The sequence below is a fragment of the Brienomyrus brachyistius genome, chromosome 9, assembly GCF_023856365.1.
Source record: "Brienomyrus brachyistius isolate T26 chromosome 9, BBRACH_0.4, whole genome shotgun sequence".
Lineage (NCBI taxonomy): Eukaryota > Metazoa > Chordata > Actinopteri > Osteoglossiformes > Mormyridae > Brienomyrus > Brienomyrus brachyistius.
Genome location: NC_064541.1, coordinates 11407165 through 11426883, shown reverse-complemented (window position 1 = coordinate 11426883; position 19719 = coordinate 11407165). Strand labels below are relative to the sequence as shown.

The 19719-nt window shown below is 42.9% G+C and overlaps 3 protein-coding genes across 3 annotated transcripts in view; all 3 read right to left on the bottom strand.

The window, feature by feature from the left end:
- Positions 1-122: 122 nt before the first annotated feature.
- On the bottom strand, positions 123-6640 carry fbxo32 (F-box protein 32). Its single transcript, XM_049025099.1, has 9 exons — positions 6402-6640; positions 5644-5756; positions 5497-5546; positions 5298-5390; positions 3232-3325; positions 2427-2611; positions 2053-2235; positions 1710-1853; positions 123-1312 (listed from the first exon to the last, which is right to left on the bottom strand). Exons 1-9 carry the CDS (start codon positions 6512-6514, stop codon positions 1223-1225), a joined length of 1065 nt encoding a protein of 354 aa, XP_048881056.1. The 5' UTR covers positions 6515-6640; the 3' UTR covers positions 123-1222.
- The window catches only part of washc5 (WASH complex subunit 5), a 108548-nt gene continuing 92814 nt past the window's right edge, over positions 3986-19719 (bottom strand). The window contains exon 30 of the mRNA XM_049025070.1: positions 3986-3995. The gene's annotated coding sequence lies outside the window, so the exon portion shown is untranslated. The remainder of the gene's footprint in view (positions 3996-19719) is intronic.
- LOC125748652 (kelch-like protein 38) lies at positions 13169-19631 on the bottom strand. The gene is made up of 4 exons (XM_049025098.1): positions 19401-19631; positions 16514-17864; positions 16317-16422; positions 13169-15871 (listed from the first exon to the last, which is right to left on the bottom strand). The coding sequence occupies exons 2-4, from the start codon at positions 17861-17863 to the stop codon at positions 15582-15584; spliced, it is 1746 nt and encodes a 581-aa protein (XP_048881055.1). The 5' UTR covers position 17864; positions 19401-19631; the 3' UTR covers positions 13169-15581.

The window sequence follows — 19719 nt, the reverse complement described above, 5'->3', positions numbered from 1 at the left end:
GTTACATGATTCTTCCCAGCATTGTACCTTCTGTAAACGGATGAAGCCCGATGCCTTTTCCCGACGTGGAGAGGTGCAGGCAGTGGGCAGCACACAAGCCACAGAAAGTCAGACTGCTGTAATATTATTAAGCGATTTATTTATCCAATAAATCACAAACCCTCTTCCCAGCACCGCATAGCTCAACAGTACGGTCACCATGAAGATACATCCGTTCCTATCCAAAGACGCCCTCATTCACCTTAGTGCTGGTCTGTGCGTCAAGCAGGAAAATAAAAAACCAAAACATTTCAGTAATACAAATTTTGACCATGCAGGTGCCTATAACAAAATCTGTAGTTTTGTAACAGTGAAAAAAAGAGAGATAAAAATATGAGTGCTGGCGTGTATTACAAGCCTCTTCACATTCTGCACTTTGGTTGGAGCGTTTGATTTGTGCTTCCATGAACAAACGGACAGAACATTTCCTTCCCTCGATAGGCTTTCGCTGAGGGCGCCTCGGAACGAGAAATGTTCTGAACCCCGACTTGGCCAGTACCATCAAAAAATGCTGCAATATTGCACAGAATATACAAGCAAACATGTTTATACAAACACTTTCAAAGAGCCTTTGAAAATACAAATCATAAACTCCAAAATGTATAAAAGTGGAAAAGAGAATACTATATATACAAAAAAAAAATTGTACAATCCCAAATCAGTGACCATAAAGTCCATCTGTACACACACATCCTGAGTCATATCTTAACACATAAAGCCTCAACACCCAGGTCAAAAGCTATAAAATATTTGCAAAGAGCACAGAAAATTCTTCAAATGCTCCATTAACATATTAGGTTTTAACACACGATTCCTATTAACATGGAAAAAAAAACATACGACTTAAATGATCCTCTTTAAGAAGCCGATATTTGCTTACAATGTTACAACAAATGAGCAGTTTATATGCTCAAGAGAGTCAAACACAGCGGCACATTTACCAAAAGAAAAATAATTGTTCATCTACATATTTTTTGGCGCAAAGCTCTTTGAATCATACCAACACATCCAGAGCTCCCAAAACATTCTCTCCCAGACGTTGCATTTATCCATCTGTCACATTCACCCCACCCCCTTTGCTGAGTCACCCCTCCCTCCCCCCAAAATAAAATCCCAAATCTCAAGGCATTCAGGAATCAATTGCACTATGAATACTTTGTACAGTGTCATAAGCCCCTCCCCCTCAGTATTTGAAGAGGTTGATGAAACCTTGGGGAGATACAGCAATGCAGCAGCTCTCCGTGTTGTTGGCAGTGCAGGGGTGGTTTGTGTCCTGGGGGGACAGGGACAGACGGGGGTCGTCGGTTCAAGATCACTTTCCAGACTACAATACAACTCTTCCAGTTGGTTAGCCAGTGTTTCTCAACCTGGCCCCCAGGGAACCCCAGACAGTCTTCGTTTCTGCTCCCTCCCAGCTCCCGGTATGAAGTGCAGATGTGGGCTGTCTGCAACGGAGCTGGGAGGGAGCAAAAACGTGGACCGTCTGCAGTTCCCCAAGGACCGGGTTGAGAAACACCGCGCTAAGCAAACTCAGGACATTTCATGAGAAATCACACATACATTTTCTGCAAGATTTTATCGCCTTAGGCTGTAATAACCTTAACCATGGGGGGGGGGGGGGGGGGGGGAGAGAGACAGAGTGACAAGAACCAACATGTCACACATCTCACCTTCCAAAAGAGGATGTGACAGTGGGTACAGAACTGCAGAGTGTCGCTGTACTGCTCCTTACGAGGGTAGCATCTGCAGAGTTTGAAGTACATCTTCTTCCAATCCAAACGGCCATTGTCGGTCAGTATCAGACGCTTGCGAATCTGTGTATTGGGGAGGGGATGGTTCAAAGTATGCATTTTTGCTACCTTCTTTACATATAGCAACAGCTGGACTTGATTTGGACCCGGAACTGTGGAGGTGGCTCTCTAAACTGCCAGCAACTACATACCGTTTTCAAGGAACCTTCCTTGACATTAGCGTCACACAGCCAGATTCCATGCAAAATGCGATTCCTGGTACCTGTCGCTCGGTGAAGTGATACTGGCACAGCTTCTTCCACAGCAGACGGTCCTCAGCGAGGTCATTAAGGTCTGGGGACACCTGACCCAGGCTGACCAGGTCCCGCCCATCTGACAGCCTCTGCATGATGTTGAGCTGCAAGCTCACTGGCAGGTCGGTCAGTGTCATGCCTTTGGATGTTGGCTGGGGATGCAAAACAAAACCAGTGAAACATAAACACGAATGCATGCTTCCATCCTGCATCAGGTCTCTGACCATCATCATTCTGCCCATGGTTACCTTTCCAAAAATTCCTCACATTCCCCCTTTTTTTCCCACTGCTTTTTCTTCTACCCATAATCCCTAATTCAGCATTGACCGCCTTCTCTACTCACCCGGTTGATCTGGATGTTGTCCAGCTGTTGCTGCCAAAGCAGGATATTCTCCATACGGTGGACCCAGATGTTGATGTTACCCACCAGCACTGACTTGCCCATGTCCTGCACCAGGCTGCAAAGGGACACGTAGAGTGTCTGCAGGAGCTCTCTGATGGGCCGCACGTTCTGCTGGTTCTCCAGCACTGCCAGCAGAGAGGGAAATGTCACAATGGTCAAACTTCAGGCATTCAGCTTAGTATACTAATCAAAAGCCATCAAAACACCATGTCATACTGCATTGGCGCAAATCTAAATACTTGTGCTTATTTTTACTGTCCAACTCACACTTGACTGTATGTTTACATGCCTTAATAATAAATCATTTTGCTTATGAATTATAGACAAAATATCTGTGTATGTTGGCAGCACAACCGTATTCTGCAGGCATGATCTGGAACAGGGCATTGAAACAGTTCCCCGAACAACCTGGCTCTGTTTAGCTAAAGGAGAATTTCGTTTACAGGAGAGCCGTTTGTTCTGAAATGTCTGTCGCTCTTCCTGTTAGGAGCAATTATGAAATTCCCCAGAGGTAAACGTGGCTGGGGACAATTAGATTACTTTGCAGTGTAATTTGTTTTAATTCAGCAGCCCCTTCCAGCCTTTCCTCTGGAATACTTCAAACGGCTACACGCATCTCAGAATATGTTTTTTTAACAAGCAGAATTTTTGGGAAAGTAGGTTTTCTGTATTAACACGGGTCCACACGTTGGCTTTCAGTCAAGCGAGACATGTGGATCCACACCGCTTCGCAGTGACAGCTCACCTTTCTGCACTACTTTTTCTAGAATGTTCATGTAGTTCTTCTGTGCCACACCGCTCAGGGACGGCAGTTGGGACTTGGCAATCAACTCCAGCAGCTAGAGAAGGGGACAGAAATATACAGCTGTGAGCTGCAGACGCCAACCCCCCCCACCCCCCACTGCCAGCCTCAGGTTGACTTTCTCTGGAGAGAGATTGTTTTGAAACAAAAGCTCAAGCAAAATAAATATAGTAGAGTCTGGAATGGTTCGGGCAGAGTGGGGGTGTTTTCTTGAGGCTGTCCTCCCTACGATTAATAACTGAAGACAAAATGATCTTCATCCCAGATCATGCTGCTCATCTAGATTCTGTTCTAAGGAAATAGACTCTGAGAAGAACCAGCCCACAGCCAGACAGGACCGAGTACATGAGGCGGTGTGACACAAAGGCCAGCCAAGGGAGCGTAAACATACGCAGCTTCTGTCACCTTCACTCAGACGCTTCTGAAGGTCCCAACAGTCCACAGATGTCTGCGGGACTTTCTAAAAACTCCCTCTACTTCCCATACTTGTATTTCGAACCTCATTTTTCCATTCGTTTTTTCCAATTAAAAATGAGACAAGAGGAAGTCCCCACAAAGATACAAGCGTGTCCTTAAATGTGATCCTCCCAAGTGGTTTGGAATTGGTTCCATTTTAAATCCAAAAAGCCCCACAGTGAGGGGGGGGGTGGCAGGGCACCACAGAGCTGCTGTGGCATCCAAGTCAGGCTGCCCACCCCCGCTGACATCATGGAGAAAAACTGTTTACGCCTCCCGCTTCTTGCTCAACCCCAGCATGTGACCATTGTCAGCACCCAGGCATAACCCCCCCACTCCCTCCTCTCCAAAAGTCCCATCAAACACCTCTATTTATCTCAGAGCAGAATGGGACATCACGTCTCTGCTTTTAGCCTCCACTTAGTCACGGACGTTTGACTTGGGCCCAATCCCGTCGGTTTTCCACTGTTAGGGGAAGGCTGACTTACGCCCCTGACCACTATCTTCACCCCACCTTCTAAATGTTGCAGTGGAAATACACAACGGTGGGCAGCCGCTGAGACAGGTGGCTGTAGCCATTCATATTAAAATGTGGTTGGTAGGAAGGAGGCTCCTTGAAACCAGGCAAAGGGACATGATCAGACTCAACCTTCCTCTCTCAATCACTCCTTAGATTACCTAATGGCAAGGGGGTGAACTGCGTGGACCACTTCCTGGTTCTAGAAAGATCCGTCAATAAATCAGCCACCAGCTCTCGAATTCTGATGTGGTCTCCCTGGTGTACACAGCCAGGTCATGGAGAAAAAGCACTCGGGCTTCGAGGGGACAGCAAACCCCCGAAACACAGAACCACCTGTCAGCTCAGACATTTCGGCGAAGTGAAAGGCTGACAGAAGTGAAATCTGTCACTGAGAAAATCGAGAACAGCCTGTGGTGGGGCGTAGGGGCAGGGGGGAGGGGGGTCAGCTCTTGTGACTGGAAACAAAGTCATAACGATGGTGATAAGAGGTCAGGGGATCAGTTGTTCAAGAGTGACTGGGTCATGTTTCACGGCCATGGCTGCATCCTCACCAAATAGTGGTGAGCCAGGACACCACCTGACAGCGGACTTCAACAACAAGTTGTTTATCCTCAGCAAGATGGTACAAGCAGGGAGCAAAATTATTTTATATATATATATATATATATATATATATATATATATATATCTCACCCTCTTTACATAACTGCCACCACACTGGCGTGCTCTACAACACCTACAGGACTTACAATGAAAAGAGGAGTCAATTTGGAGGTTCTTAGCATAATGCTAATCTGGTCCCAAGGGGGGCCTGCTTCCATGTATCTACAGAGACAGCAGCAGACCAACTTTCCCTGCTCCTTTAAGTGACGCAGGAGCGCCTGTCTGGTTCGGCGTGATAAGGGGGACTGCTTCGGGCCTGTTCGACCGGCCTCTGACAGCCCGCAGGGAGCTACTCGTGTGTAGGAGGAAAGAGGGAAGAGGAAAAAACAAGCACAACTTTCTGAAGTGACGTCACTCAAAAGGAGCTCACCCTCACAACGTAGTTGAATCGTCTGGAGTCCATGATGGCGCTGGAGAAGTCCAGGCGGTTGAAGGCCTCTCCGAGAGTGCAGTACCCATGGCGCTGGGGGAAAAAAAAGACACACAAGGGTGAATCTCTGCGTGACCTGAAAATTCTGTGAACACGTCTTCCCCATTTCCCACGGGATACAAACAGGCCCATACAGTACCTCTCTGGTACTTCCTTTGTGGACATAGATCCATTTGTCTTTGTGGAAATCTGCAAACAGCATACATAAAAAAATATTTTTAATTTCTTATTCATAATAGACTCCAGTTTTGAAACCCTATGAATGTGGGGTGGGGGGATTACTTACAAGGAACCTTGGTGTTGTTGTTCAGAAGATCTTTCTTGCGCTTCTTTGCAACCACATCATAACTCATGGCCAGAAACATGTTTTTCTTATATAGCTCCTCCTCTTTACAGCAGCTGAAATATTATTGTCATGTCATCCTTAAACACACATGATTGCCACTGCCCCCTATACATTGGTCTTTTGTAGAGCAAAGACAGCTACAGCCATGTCTGCCTTAATCAACTTAATATCTTGTCTTGATACAAATGGTTTGTTTTGGAAGCAGCACAGTACCTAACACATGCCCATTAATCCTATCACGATGGGTTATTTTTACTGCAGAATGATTAACGGCTGGCAAACACCAAGTTTACAAAGCTCATCACGTACCCGACCGAGTTAACTCCAGACGGAAACATAGCATTCATTCTGTACTTTAATAACCTTATCTTCATACCATACTTAGAAAAAAAACAAACATCCCAAATACGCCGTGTTTTTGATCCAGGACCGGGGCTAGAAGGCGGGATTAAAATGCGGAATAAAAAAAAACACGACGCAGACAGAAAGCTACCCTGCTGTGTAGCATAACTACGCAGATTTACACACATCACTCTGCGTCTTTGAAAAGCAAGGAGACCTTTACTAAAAGTTTCATAACTTTGCAAGAGGATGCATAATGTTGGAGACTTACACTTACATAACCGCTAGATTAATCTTAATGAAGAGTCGTGAAAACAACAGCAGTATAACAAACAGGAGGAAGAACGAGCACTAACCCTTTTAGTTCTGTAACATTATTGTTTTTTTCGTCCGAATACTTTTTCCAACCTTCTTCAGTTTTAACCCAGGTCTGCCCAGGCGACCTCCAGTCCTGTCCTAGAAATGGCATCTTCTAAACCGGGCAAAGCAGCAAAATCGGAGTGAAATTACAAAAAGCAGAAATGATTCTATTTTAGTGCCTTTCCCCCACTTCTCTTCATCAGAGACCAAAGACTTCTGACTCACTATGTGCGCAGTTGTACTTATATCCGAAAGCAAAGTTACCGGAAGTGTCGGCGGCCCCGCCCCTTTTGGAAACGCTGTCACAACACGTGGCTTTGTTTACCATTTTGCTCCGTGTTGCAAAACCTCTCTGGAAATATCATCCAGACTTTTAAGCAAATTGTCAGCTGCTTCTTAAGACGAACGCGTCGGTCTGTCTTCATTCCTCGGAAAGAGGCCATGCTATCAAAATATTGTTTGACGTTGTTGTTATTTGACTGAGTAACGGGGATATGTTTTTCACATTTTATTCGACAGTAGCTAATAATGGAGACTGGTTGTTTATTTTAAACTTAAAGTATCTAAGCGCGATGCCCCTTCTCTTAACTTCCTTTATACAATATTAGATAAACTTAACACGAGATTTTGTTCCTATGATCAGACTGCTACGAAATGAACAAGGGCGCGTTTTCCAAAAGCCCCCGATAGCATTTGACATGTAATTGGAACCGTTGAGTTGCATTGTTCCAACTATGTAAGTTGCTAACGTTGTTAACGACTATGCTTTTTGGGAAACGTACCCTGTAGTATATGCATCCCGGGCAGAGCCCGACCACGTGCTCTAAACTCCGTTTCTACCCGCGCGCGTTCACTGCGCTTTGCTGAGGATCGCAGACTTCGAGCGTGTCGGTAGCTGAGGAGACACCAGCGAGGGGAGCATGCAGTGTGTTTTGTTTTAGCAAAACAAAAAAAAGCAAACTAATAAAAATGAGGTTAAAGGTGTAAAACAGACATCAGCATAAAGCACAGCCATGCAAATAACCCGCAGTACTTGGATATAACTTTCAGCCTGATACACCATTGTTGTATTGATCTCCGTCATATCTAACTTCATCTCCACACAATGACAAACACTTTACCAGCAGCTGAACAAGCACAAACGCCTCTGATTAATTTGGTTTTGCTTGCATGCATGACGCTAAGATAAATTAGGGGAATCATATCCTTTAGCTCGTCGGAGTTGCACCTTTTTGGCAGCGTTACAAACATCTTTGCTCTATATTTCGAAACGTTAATATGTTAATGAGCAGCACGCGTTGTAGGCCAGACGGTTCATACATCCAGGAGGACGCTGTGTATCATATTAGATACACGACTGGAAATGTGACCAGTCACCTCACAGCATATGGGGCCTTTTGCAGTAGCCCCCTTAGTACATAACCTGATTTTCTCCAGCAAACTATATATTTGAAAAGAATCTGTATTGAAATATCAGCTATTCAATATAAATGGCGAATACTGTGCTCCTTCATGTCTTTGAAGTATATTATTACATTGCTGCTACTGATGTTCTATCCAATGCATCTTGCATAATTTTTATGACACAATCACGTTTCCCTACAGCAAGCAGCCTCCAGGCTTCAAGTACAAGTCATGAACCCCTTATGTCATCTTGTATGAAAATATTAAAGTATCTCAGGGCTTGGTGTTATAGGCATAACGATGATGCATCTCATCACAGACAGCTGGGAAAGTCACAGCAAGACTGGGCAGGTTAAAGTTGTGGTACATGACCAGATACAAGGAAACTGGAGCTCCATAGCATGCATGTGACACTCTCATGCTGCCTGATTCAACACAGCATCAAACGTGGATACCAAAGGTCAAAGGGCACACAGTGTCGTTAATCAGGAAATAAAAGCAAGGAACAGTGATGATTCGGTTTCATGTAAGCAGCTAAAGTGAAAGATTTTGGGTTTATTCTCGTTTTTTTAATTTCGACGTCAAACATATGTATGAGGCACATAGATGAAAGCAGGTTTCTGGAATCCTTTTTGAAAATCCGCACACAATTCTCTCTTCTTTATTTAGTTCTTCACTGAGAACTCACTGTCTAGATATTATACTGCAAGGTATCGTGTTTCATCTGAATGTTTGACAACTAATTTTGTGGTGTTGATGTTGGCGAACCGTCAAGTATGAGAAGCCTGACTGCCGAAAATGGTTTTTTATGGTCTAGCTGGTGTTCAGACACAACATGTACTCAGCATTCCTGGATGGTAAAACTATAAAACGTAATTACAACGGCAGAGGTATTTCGGAGAGTATTTCCTACCGGGAGGATGCTTTAGGTTTATTTCTGAAATGCCAGGATGCAGTAGGTGAATGCGTGGGAATCTGGTGAGGTAATAGGTCCGTCTGGGGTACAATCGGAAGTAAACGTAAGAGCAAAGCAATATGCCAGGAAAACGAATAAAAGGAAAGATAAAAACATACATACAGTGTAACAATAAGATAAGTCTTGTTTAGTCTCTTGGCCAGGTAGATTGAGGTTTAATTTAAAACAACATCTATTGCTATATAAATAAGATAAATCTGCCCGAGCTTAGTGTTTCGCACGCAGTATTGGAATGAACGTGTGTTTTCCGGGTGGGGGGGTCCCGTAAAAAACTTCCATGGATCTGCCTTAAAAGCAGAAAAAAGTTGAAAAGACAGGAATCCGTGCAAATCGAAATCTAAAAAATTCAGCCTCACGAAGGGCACTGGGACATAATCCACAGGACGATCTTCCGCTGTTTTTCGTACGCATAGTCCACAGCTGGCAAAAAAACATATTGGTCGTTAGCACCTGTTGCTGCACATCTATGAAAATTTCATCATCTGCCCCAAGCGAAGAGCAGCACTGGGGTAAGTGCAGACCAGCGAAGCATCTGAGAGCCAGTTTGACCACGAGTGGCGTGGTGTAATGTTCCCCCTGTTTGTTTCCCAAAATAACGCCATAACACCTATAGTTCCCGACCTCTACGCCCCCCATCTTCCATTTGCTGCTTCACGATGAAAACAACCTTTGGCCAAATTTACAGGAAGGAAACGTGATCGGGACTCACTGAACGGACCTCTGGCCACGCAAATAGAATTTCCTGAACCCCGGAAAATGCTAAATATATAAAATAACAATATAAAAGAGCGAAGGTTAGACCTCTAGGTACGCTCGTTAGTAAGTTCGGTACATGATTTGCTCTGTTGGATTTATGGCGTTTAAAGGCAATCAATTCCGCTCTTTAATGATTTATAGATAAATTTCCTGTGATGGCAAAAACGCCAAGCAGAGCTTTTTCTAATACTAGTACATAATTTTGGCCTATCTTTGTAAGTACACCTAATTTATCTTCCTCAGATTCATGCAAGTTTCTAGTGAATTTATGGAATATATTAGTGATTTTGTTTCAAAATCCATTAATCAAAACAAACACCTGTCTGTATTGAGAGAAAGCACTATTTCCAGCCAAATCTCACATACAGATACCCAGTAGACTAATGAACTTGTATGACAGTGTACTGACACGATTTCCTCGATTAAAAGACTGTGCACCGGATACAATCTGGTATGAACTCTGGGTGCATCGTTTCTAACATCTTTGCATCAGTAAAATCTGATTCATTCATATATAATTATTAGTAAAGGCATATGTCTTTATTAACCCATTTAGAAATGTAACCAGTAATTTTACATTTAGATTGATTCCCCCTCTTTAAATCGTTTCTGTATTTCTACGATATTGAGTTACATAGCTTCATATTCTTTTGTGTTGCGTCGTAGCGCGTTGAATTAAACCAACCTGAATTGCAATGGGGGCGCATTTTAGGTCACCTTAGTAGTGAATCGCATTGTGTTGAACCGCTATGTACCGTAATAGGGGTGAATCATATTGTATCTTTCATATATTGTATCGTGGGCTATGCGTGGAGATGTGCAGTCCACCGGCCTCAGTGACGGAGATGCACATTCCTATTGTCCGTAGCAGGACAGGTTGGTAAACTGCTGGATTAAGTTGTTACGGAATAGCATGCCGTAGGCAGGAAAGAAAGTGAAGATCCCGAAGACAAAGGAGTTTCTTTGCAAAATAGATCACATTAACCAAAACCCCCAAAAGAGGCAAGGTGGTAGAAATTCCAACCCAAAGTAACATAACTGAAGGACCAGAGCAGAAGCAGGCACTACAATAGGTAGCTGGGCTAACAAGACGTTCAAGGAGAGGAACGTCAGACAATCAACCGATCACAAAGGGCGCGGGACAACGAGCGACAGATTAAAAATCAAAGGTACCTGATTTGATGATGACCAGTAAACTGCTAATGAAATTTTGGCATGGTTCACTAGACACGAATAAAAGTTTTTATTCAAGTTGTAATTGACTTTCTAAGTCTAGACTAATAGACCTTAATAAATTTCTATTTCTTACTAATAAATAACTAAAAACCAGCAAAGAAATTTTAATGGAACTTGCTGAATACAAAAAAAAAATCCATCCATTCATATTTCCATCAGTATACTGTCAGAAAAAGAGTACTAATTTGTACCTTTGCTTGTCACTGGAACTGTACCCTCAAGAGTCTGCCAATTGTACCCTGGCTGTAGGTACCTTTTAGTGTAAATTAAGGTACAGAAATGGATTCTGAGGAACATCATCAAGGTACAAGCAACATTAATGTACCCACAATGGTACAGAAATGTTCCTCAGAGTCCATTTCTGTATCTTACAATTACCTACAGCTAAGGGTACAACTGACGGGTCCTTGAGGGTACAGCCCCAGTGACGAGCAAATGTACCATCTGTTACTCTTTTTTTCTGACAGGGTACCACTTATTCCTTACCAGGTTGCAGCTGGCAGAAAATATTTGTAATACACTGAAATACAACAACACGTACGAGAACAGCACGAGCTTCATAAACATTAATGAGAATTTCAGATTTAGTACATGACGCTCCGGTGTTGCCAGGGTGGATTTTCAAAAAGAATTATAAAAATGCATTTTTTCCCCCTCCAAATTCCTGAATAATAATTCTAAATAATCCCTGTACTATTGAATTTTGGATAAAATGAAGAGCTATTATATTTAACACTGACGAATGACTGGAAATGTTTGTGACCTACCTTAGGTCGTTTTCATGAAACGTTCTTACTAATGTCTTTACTATTATTCTTATTACGTTTTCTGAGTTTTAAAAATTTTATTTTATTTGTTCTATTTCATTAATGTCTGGTTCTGAGTCTGTGCAACACTGCTCTACATGCCTCAAATCGCCCCTCAGGGACAAATACATTTTTTGATTTGATTTGATTTGATGTTTAGCTTACTGTATATTTCAGCGGTATGCTAAATGAACATAACTGATTTTCTGACATTAAAGCTTCAAATCTCACCCCAATATTTTATTATGGTGTTAAAATAGCCGATAACATTTTGCTTCACTACATTCACTAACATGTTAGTCCAATCACTAGTAATTGGAAAGAATAGTTTTAACTGTTTCTTCATTGCCTTATGAAATTAAGAACAGGTGTAAGTATATTCCCATTATGAGCCGTTCCAGGAAAATGAAGTCGGAGGTAATATTTAGAGGCGTTCTATGACCCTTCACCATTAGACCCAAACTGTAGCGTCAGTAGGAAGTGGACATGTGGTGGACAGGTTCAGTGCTCCTGACACGGACTGCGGCTGCAACCTGCCGGGCTCAGCTCAGGCAGCCAGATGCACCTACTGCCCGTCTCAAGTTATGTTCCATGCATGTTCATGTTCTCACAAGCTTTAAATGTACGCTATTTAAAGTATATAACCATCAAACATGAAACGGCTTGTTGCATTCACCTACCCCGTTGACGAGTGGCGTGATGTTGAACCAAGACTTTACAGCCAGACTTTTTCTGGCCCCCGGACACTCACTCTCCTCTGCACTTTACACTCTGATCTCATGCGTAACACTTTCTTTACTACCTAACATAACATAACACAACTTTCTAAACTTCTAACCCCAGAATGGAAAGTGCATGAATTATGATTGCTATGGGATCTGTCCTCACACCTACAGGGTTATGGGTTCAGATCCCGTGTATGTTCTGGGTGTTTATGTGTTCTCCCCGTGGTGTGTGTATGGACTGCAGCTGACTGGTATTTACGCCTGTCGCGTCCCCTGCACTGGGAAAGACTTCTGAGCCCCAGTGCCCACCACCCTGACCAGTTTGACTGTTTGGAAGATGCATCACTGATATCCGTCTTTAAATATAGCTATAAAAAAACAGGTAAGCATATATGGGAATAGCACTGGATATTCCCCAAACAGTAATTCCATTACAAGGGTGTAAAATGCTTTATTTTATTTGGAAGAATAAATATTGTTATTTGAAAAAAAAATTATATCCATATATTTTTTATGTGCTTCCTTTGAAACACAAACATCCAACCTCATACATTGAAGTATGTGGATTAAAAATGACACCCAATTTACAAAATATATTCTATATACAATTCTGCAATTTCATTTTCAAGAAAAATGGTAGCATTGCTTCTAAGAAGCTATTTTAATATGAACTCTCAATAAAATGAATACTTTCTTTACTTTTCAGTTTACCTAAATAAGAATTATTTCTGCCCTTGCAGGTGTTTGATTTGCAGCAGTAAATGAACTCACAAAAACTCATTATTTTTCAGTAAATGATTTCAAAATACTTTTTAAGAGGCATTTTCTAGGCAACACAATTATCCATCCATCCATCCATCCATTGATTTTCTGTTCATCCAAAGCAGTTTTTTTTTTTTAAAGAAAATGAACAAACCGCGTAATTTATGAGAAAATGTGCAGTTTCAGTGACTGTAAAAGATAAATGAAAATTCAAACTTTATACATTTTAAAATTATACGTATTCGCTAATTTATTAATATGTATTAATCAAAAATTAATGTTTCATGGATTTAATATGTAAAGAGGAACAAGAGCTATATCTGAGGTGTTTATTTTTTACTTCTGTGTTCAAAGGTAGTTTTTTGTACATCCATGTGTTTTTGTTAACTTTCTTGTTATCTTTCTTTTTAAATAATCGTTTTATTATAAGGACTGACAACCCTGCAAAAGTTAGAAAATGTTTCCTCCACTACAGTGAAATTCCAGGTTTAAATATTTTTTATTTAATTTTTATGTATAAATAAAGCAATTTTTAAAAAACTGAGACAATTATAAAACAAAAGACATACTGTGAAAAGCCTACTGTAAATACTGTAAATAAACAGCCTACTGTAAATAAACAGTACATAAAGTATGTATGAAAAGACGAGTTTTGTTTTTCTGGGGACGCTGTGAAGGGTTACAGTCAGCGGAGCTACACAAACACAAGCAAATATCTGCTGCCACGGAGACGCTGGGGTCAAAGGGCGGTGGGGGCATCGCCATGGCAATGTGATGATGCGGGGGAAGCTACAACTGGGAGTCTCTTCAGCTGTCCAAGTCTCAGATTTTTTTTTCCGTTTGAAAATTCCCATAAATGCATCCACATGGGAAAGCTTGTGCCCTGAGTACATGAGGCGTGTGTTCAGTGTTTCTGTGATATATATTTTTATGCTGGACTTCTGTTACAATCATCCGTTAAACAGATGTAAAACAAGTGATTTCTTACAGGAGAAATTCACTAATCATGTGCCTTAGATGCACAGCCATACCAATCCTTTAATTTAAAGGTCTAGTCTTTAGATATATTGCATAGAAGTATGTGTTACAAAGTGCTCTCTTTCATTCAAATGCATTGTAGAACATTCTAGAAAGCTAAAATTGCGCACATATTTCTCAGATCCCCAAGTCATCTTAAATCTGTATTATTTCTGCTCTGATTTTGATGTTAAAGCTGGTCGGCTGATATGCCAATGAAAATATTATGTTTAAAGTTTGGGGATGTGATGCTTACTTGGGGTTGTATGCAGTCCTGGGTCTATGTGCCTCGACAGGCCTTCCCTTGAGAGTTGTTGAATTTCTATATAGAGTTTAAAGTATGTGGCTGAACAGGACAGGAGCTTTTAACTAGAGGATTTACTCGGCTAGATCCTGTTGTTGTGCCCTTGAGTATGATATTGAACTTCAGCTGCTGTATATGTGCAGCTGCTCAAAAGGGATAAATGGGTAAAACACCAGGTCACTTTGAAAACATCTTAAAAACTGCATTGTTAATTGCCATTGTTAATGTTTGTATTCATATCTTTGTGGGGACCATCCCTTCATTTCTTTAGGAAAACCCCTAATCCCAACAACGATTAAATTAATCCCTACTCAGATCACATAAGTAACCAAACAAAAACACAAGACTTTTGGCATTTTTAGTTTTTTGATTGAAGTTACAGATTTGTATAAAGTTGAGGTTCCTGGAAAAAAGGTTCCCACAACATACAAATAACAGATTTTTATCACATTGTGGGGACATTTGGTCCCCACAATGTAATATGTATGTAACACTCACCCACATACACACACACACATATATATATCCATCCTTCCATCCATCTTACATAAACACTTGAACCTGCATTGAACCTTCAACCTAGAGTCTATCCCAGGATACACTGGCCGCACCCTGGATGGGATTCCACAGTGTCTTATATATTGTTACCAAATAAATAATAAAGTTAGCGATAGAAAAAAAAAAGCTCTGTATTTTAGGAGTTCACTTTTGTCTGTCACTTCAAATTACTTTGAAAAAAAAGGCAGTCATTTTTAAGTGAATTGCAAAAAGAATGTCCACTTGGGAGGAATGTCTTAAAACCATAATAAGAGCTCTCAGATGTGCAAAAGTTCTGAGTTAATTCACAGAGGGTTACAAAACATCCCACTTCAAAACACTAAATACTTGTTTTTTTCATGGTCACATGGCTACATTGATGCTCACGATCTGCACCACAGGGGAACCAGCCTTTTAGTTTATGGGGAAACCATAGACCTCTCACTGGAAACCAAGTTCCATTGGGGAAAACAGTCTGGTTTCTACTGTACTGCTCATGGATGCATATAAAGGTGATTAGGACATGCCTTGGAATGGTTCCCATGCATGACCATTCGTAACAGCTTTTGTTTAAGACACACTGCAGACACACTACTCAGTCTTTCAGCCAGCTACCCAAATCCGTGATGTAGCCCGAGGTGTGGGGAAGCCTTTCAGGATGGGTTGGGTTTGTTGGAGACGCAGATGAGTGGCAGGGAGCCGTGGTCAAACAGCTTGTAGGGCAGCGTCCCCTTGGACGTCCACACATCCGTTTTGGGGTCGTAACAGTCAAAGCAGTCCGAGTCTTCGATGACATCATGGCTGTTTATGTATCGCCCGCCTGTCACGTACAGTTTGTTGTCAATGACAGTAGCTGCGTGGTGCATCCTCCGCTCCTTCATGTTTTCGCATTTGACAAACTTGTTGGCCTTGGTGTCATAGGCGATCACTCGTCTCGTGTACCCTGTACAAGACGAGATGGCCATTCTGTGATATTGCATAGTTTCAATGATCGTCTACATCCATCTCCAGCAGAGGTGGACACTTCAGGTCCAGAAAGTAAAAATACAGACCAAGATTTTGTTTCAACCAACCAGTTGAGTATAAAGAGCCACAGTCACAGAGGACTCAACTGGTTGGTTGGAAAAAAATCTTGGTCTGTATTTTTACTTTCTCAACCTTAAATGGCCACCTCTGATCTTAGCAGCTCATCGATTCATCCTGTACAAAGGCCATACAAAACACACACAAAACCTCAATATATGAACATCGACTCCACCACCTCTCTTTGGGGGTTCCCAAAACAAACCCAAGAAAATACAGAAAGAATGTGCAAATAGTACACACACAAAGTCAAGGCAGGAACCATACCTACAATCATGAAGGTTTGAGGTTTAAACATTGCTCACCTCCAATAATGTAGATTTTATCTTCAATCACTGCAGCTGGAGCGCATACATTCTTCACAGTTCGTGTCTCCAACCTGGACCAGAGATTCCGACCTATGTGATATACCTGAGAAGGACGAAAGCAGTGTTTCCAGTCAGCGACCCTGCAGAAAGAGTTCCCCATGCTCTTGTTATAAGTCTGCCGTGAACACTGGTACCTGTATTAACCTGACGGGATTCTGCATGGCGTCCTCACCACCAAACACATAAATCCTTTGGTCATTGGCGGCCACAGCCGGGTGCAACACGGCCGTGGGCATGGTGGCCATGGGCTCCCAGAGGTTGAACATGCTGTTGTATCTCTCCATGGTGTTGGAGATCTGCTTATCGGGCCCGATGCCGCCGAGGACAAAGATGAAGTGCAGGTAGGATACACTCTGGTGCGCGTAACGTGGCTGCAGCATTGGCTCTGCTGTCCTCCACTGGTTGGTCTTGAGAGATAGGGTATAGACGGTGGTACTGACCACTCCTTCCCCTGAGCTCATTCCCAGGCCTCCCAGCACATAGAGAATGCTGTGGATGCAGACGTAAGAGGCCTTGTACAGTCGGATGGGCAGCTTAGCCAGCCACTGCCAGCGCTGGGTACGCTCATCGTACAGCAGAGCCTCGCGAGACGTCTGCTCGCTGTTCTTGCGTCCACCCACCACCACCAGTGTCTCGTGGCAGGTGTAGCGGCGTGGTGTCACCCAGAGTGGCCCTAGCTCGCCGCTACACTTCGTGCTCACAGAGAACATGAGTCGGCGGACAGACTCAATGATCTCAGTGCAGAGGGTGGACGACTGGATGAGGGGATCGTTGGCGATGAACTGGAAAAGGTACGTGGGATGGATGTAGCGCAGACGGACCCTCTTGAAGAGGTCGTGGATGGCACCACGTCTGGAGAAGGGGTCGTGGTGGATCCAGGCCAGAAGGGTCTCAAAGACCTGCTCCTCCTCAGCACACAGGCGATCGTCCTCCAGGTAGCACAGCAGCTCGGGCAGGGTGAGTTCGCAGAAGTCCTCGGAGGCAGCCACATCTGAGAAGCTGCGCACAGCCATCTCCTTGGCCTTCTCCCGCAGGCTGTGGCAGTGTAGGATCTCGGAGAGTCGGATCATACTGAGGCAGTTGTCTGGGCTCAGCTGCTCCTGCAGAAATGTAGAGCAGGCCTCAAAGAGCCTGTAGTACTGTAGCATGGACGCAGCCTGCATCAGTGGCAGCACCAGATCCATGGTGATAGAGATGGTCCCGGTGTATACATAGTCCACGATACCTGAGAGGACAGTAGAGGAGATGCCTTTCAAGTCTATTCTGGCCTGGTTGCTCTCCTTGAAGTTGCTGCAGAACATAGCCCGGAAGTAGGGGCTGCTGGAAATAAGAACATTCCGATGGCATGGGATTTCCATGTCGTCCGAGCAGAGCACCACATCAGTGAAGATTCTCTCCTGCCTCAAGTAATTCAGCTGTGTGAGGAGATGAGAGGAAAGTTCTCTGTCCTTGTAGTGATAGACCTCAACTGGTGGACTGTCCATCCTGTGAAGAGAACGAACAATGAGGTCCATATGACTTTGGTGCCTGTGGTCAGTCACGCTTCTTTGGAAATTTGATCCATATTATAATGGTCATTTCTGCAACTTTAATGTTCGCATGAAATGGCCCGACTCGAAGCCATAAAGCGAGATGTCTCTTTATCGTGTCCTGTTTTATGGTTATAGAGGAAGTGTCATTACAAAGACTGCCCCAGGTGAGGAATAACTGACAGAGCTTTATGTTCTGCCGCCCCTAAATCCCGTGAATGTGCTCTCCCAGTTGCTCTGCCCCCCACTCCCCGTCAAAGCTAACTTTATCATAGGTCTTATATAACTGCCCTGCTGTCACTCCCAGTTTAAAAAGTTTGTCCTTGACAATTCCAGCTTTTACATACAAGCATTCTACAGAGCTATTACCAACACGAGGCGAGATCTGCCTCATCCCCCCAGAGACTGCTACTGATTTAACTTCAGAGCTTAAAACAGGAACACCTTTCCTGTTATTATTAACTAACCTGCACTTTATATGTTCCGTTTAATGACAGATTGGATTTCCCACCCCTAGAAGACACCTTTAAATAGAAATGATTACTGCTGTTGCATTTCCTGTTGTGCTATGTTTTCCTCTACAGATGCATGTATGGAATATTAACTATTAATTACACGAATAATGTTATTTGCTAGTAATTGTATGATTTAGGATGATTTCTGTTACATATGGCAAAATATGTCATATCAGTGTTTTTCAGGCATGACATAAAGGTTTTCTTTTCATTATTATTCCACATTTGTATATATTAGTAATAAGAACACAGCAGCAGGTCGCCTTGTTGGTGTTTGTGCAGTTTCCTCGAGGCTGTCAAGCCCTTAAAGGAAGTTCTCATGCTAATTTTCACTGGTGAAATTACCAGCTATTTAAGGGGCAGTGCGTTAGGGCATTTTGGATTATGCAAGAATATAATAATTGTAATACTATTCCAGTATAATAAAGACTGTACAATAGAAAAGTAAATTCAGAAATTACTTATAAGAACCTAGAAATGAATTTATACACATACTTGGTATGTGTGTGTGTGTGTGTGTGTGTGTGTGTGTGTGTGTATATATATATATATATATATATATATACACACACACACACACACAAACCTGTAGTAGTCATTGTTTTAATGACACGTCTATGAATCATGGATCATTGCTTTTTCCCAGTCTGTGGAGTTTTTCCATTACAGTAGAATTACATAAAATTACTGACTATTCATCTCTTCCAAAAAGCAGCCAAATGTACTTTATGCATAATTAACACACAGCACTAAGCAGAAATTCTCAGCAGTTCGAACACAAAAGCCAAAAATGACACCTTGGGTCCAGGTGTTAGAAACCTCTCTGTTGCCAGACGACACATTTTCCTGTCTCCGTTAAACTGTAAATGACTGAAATCAGGAGCAAGCTTATGAAATGCCGGGACAACGCATGCTGTTAATTCGCAGGTCAGTCTGTCCGAGTCCAGCCACAGCCGTACGCAGCCCCGGTCACTCACTTAGTCCCAGTCTGCTCGGATCCTGAAGCGGCGTCCTGTGACTGTGGCACCAACCCAGAACGACACAGTTGGAGGAGCCTGAAACTTCACATTTTCTGTGCCGCGTTTCCTTCCCTCTGGCTCTACCTCATGCATATATACAGACACACAGTCTGCAGCACGCTTCAGAAATTAGTACGTGAAAGATGGGGGGGGGGGAACAGCTTCTGTGAAGTTTGTTGTCGGGATGTCAGTGCTCCCCCCCCCCCCCCATTAGGCCGCGGTTTACATTCCAGCCCTAAAAATATCCCCCATTGCACAGCAACCAGCCCGACCACTC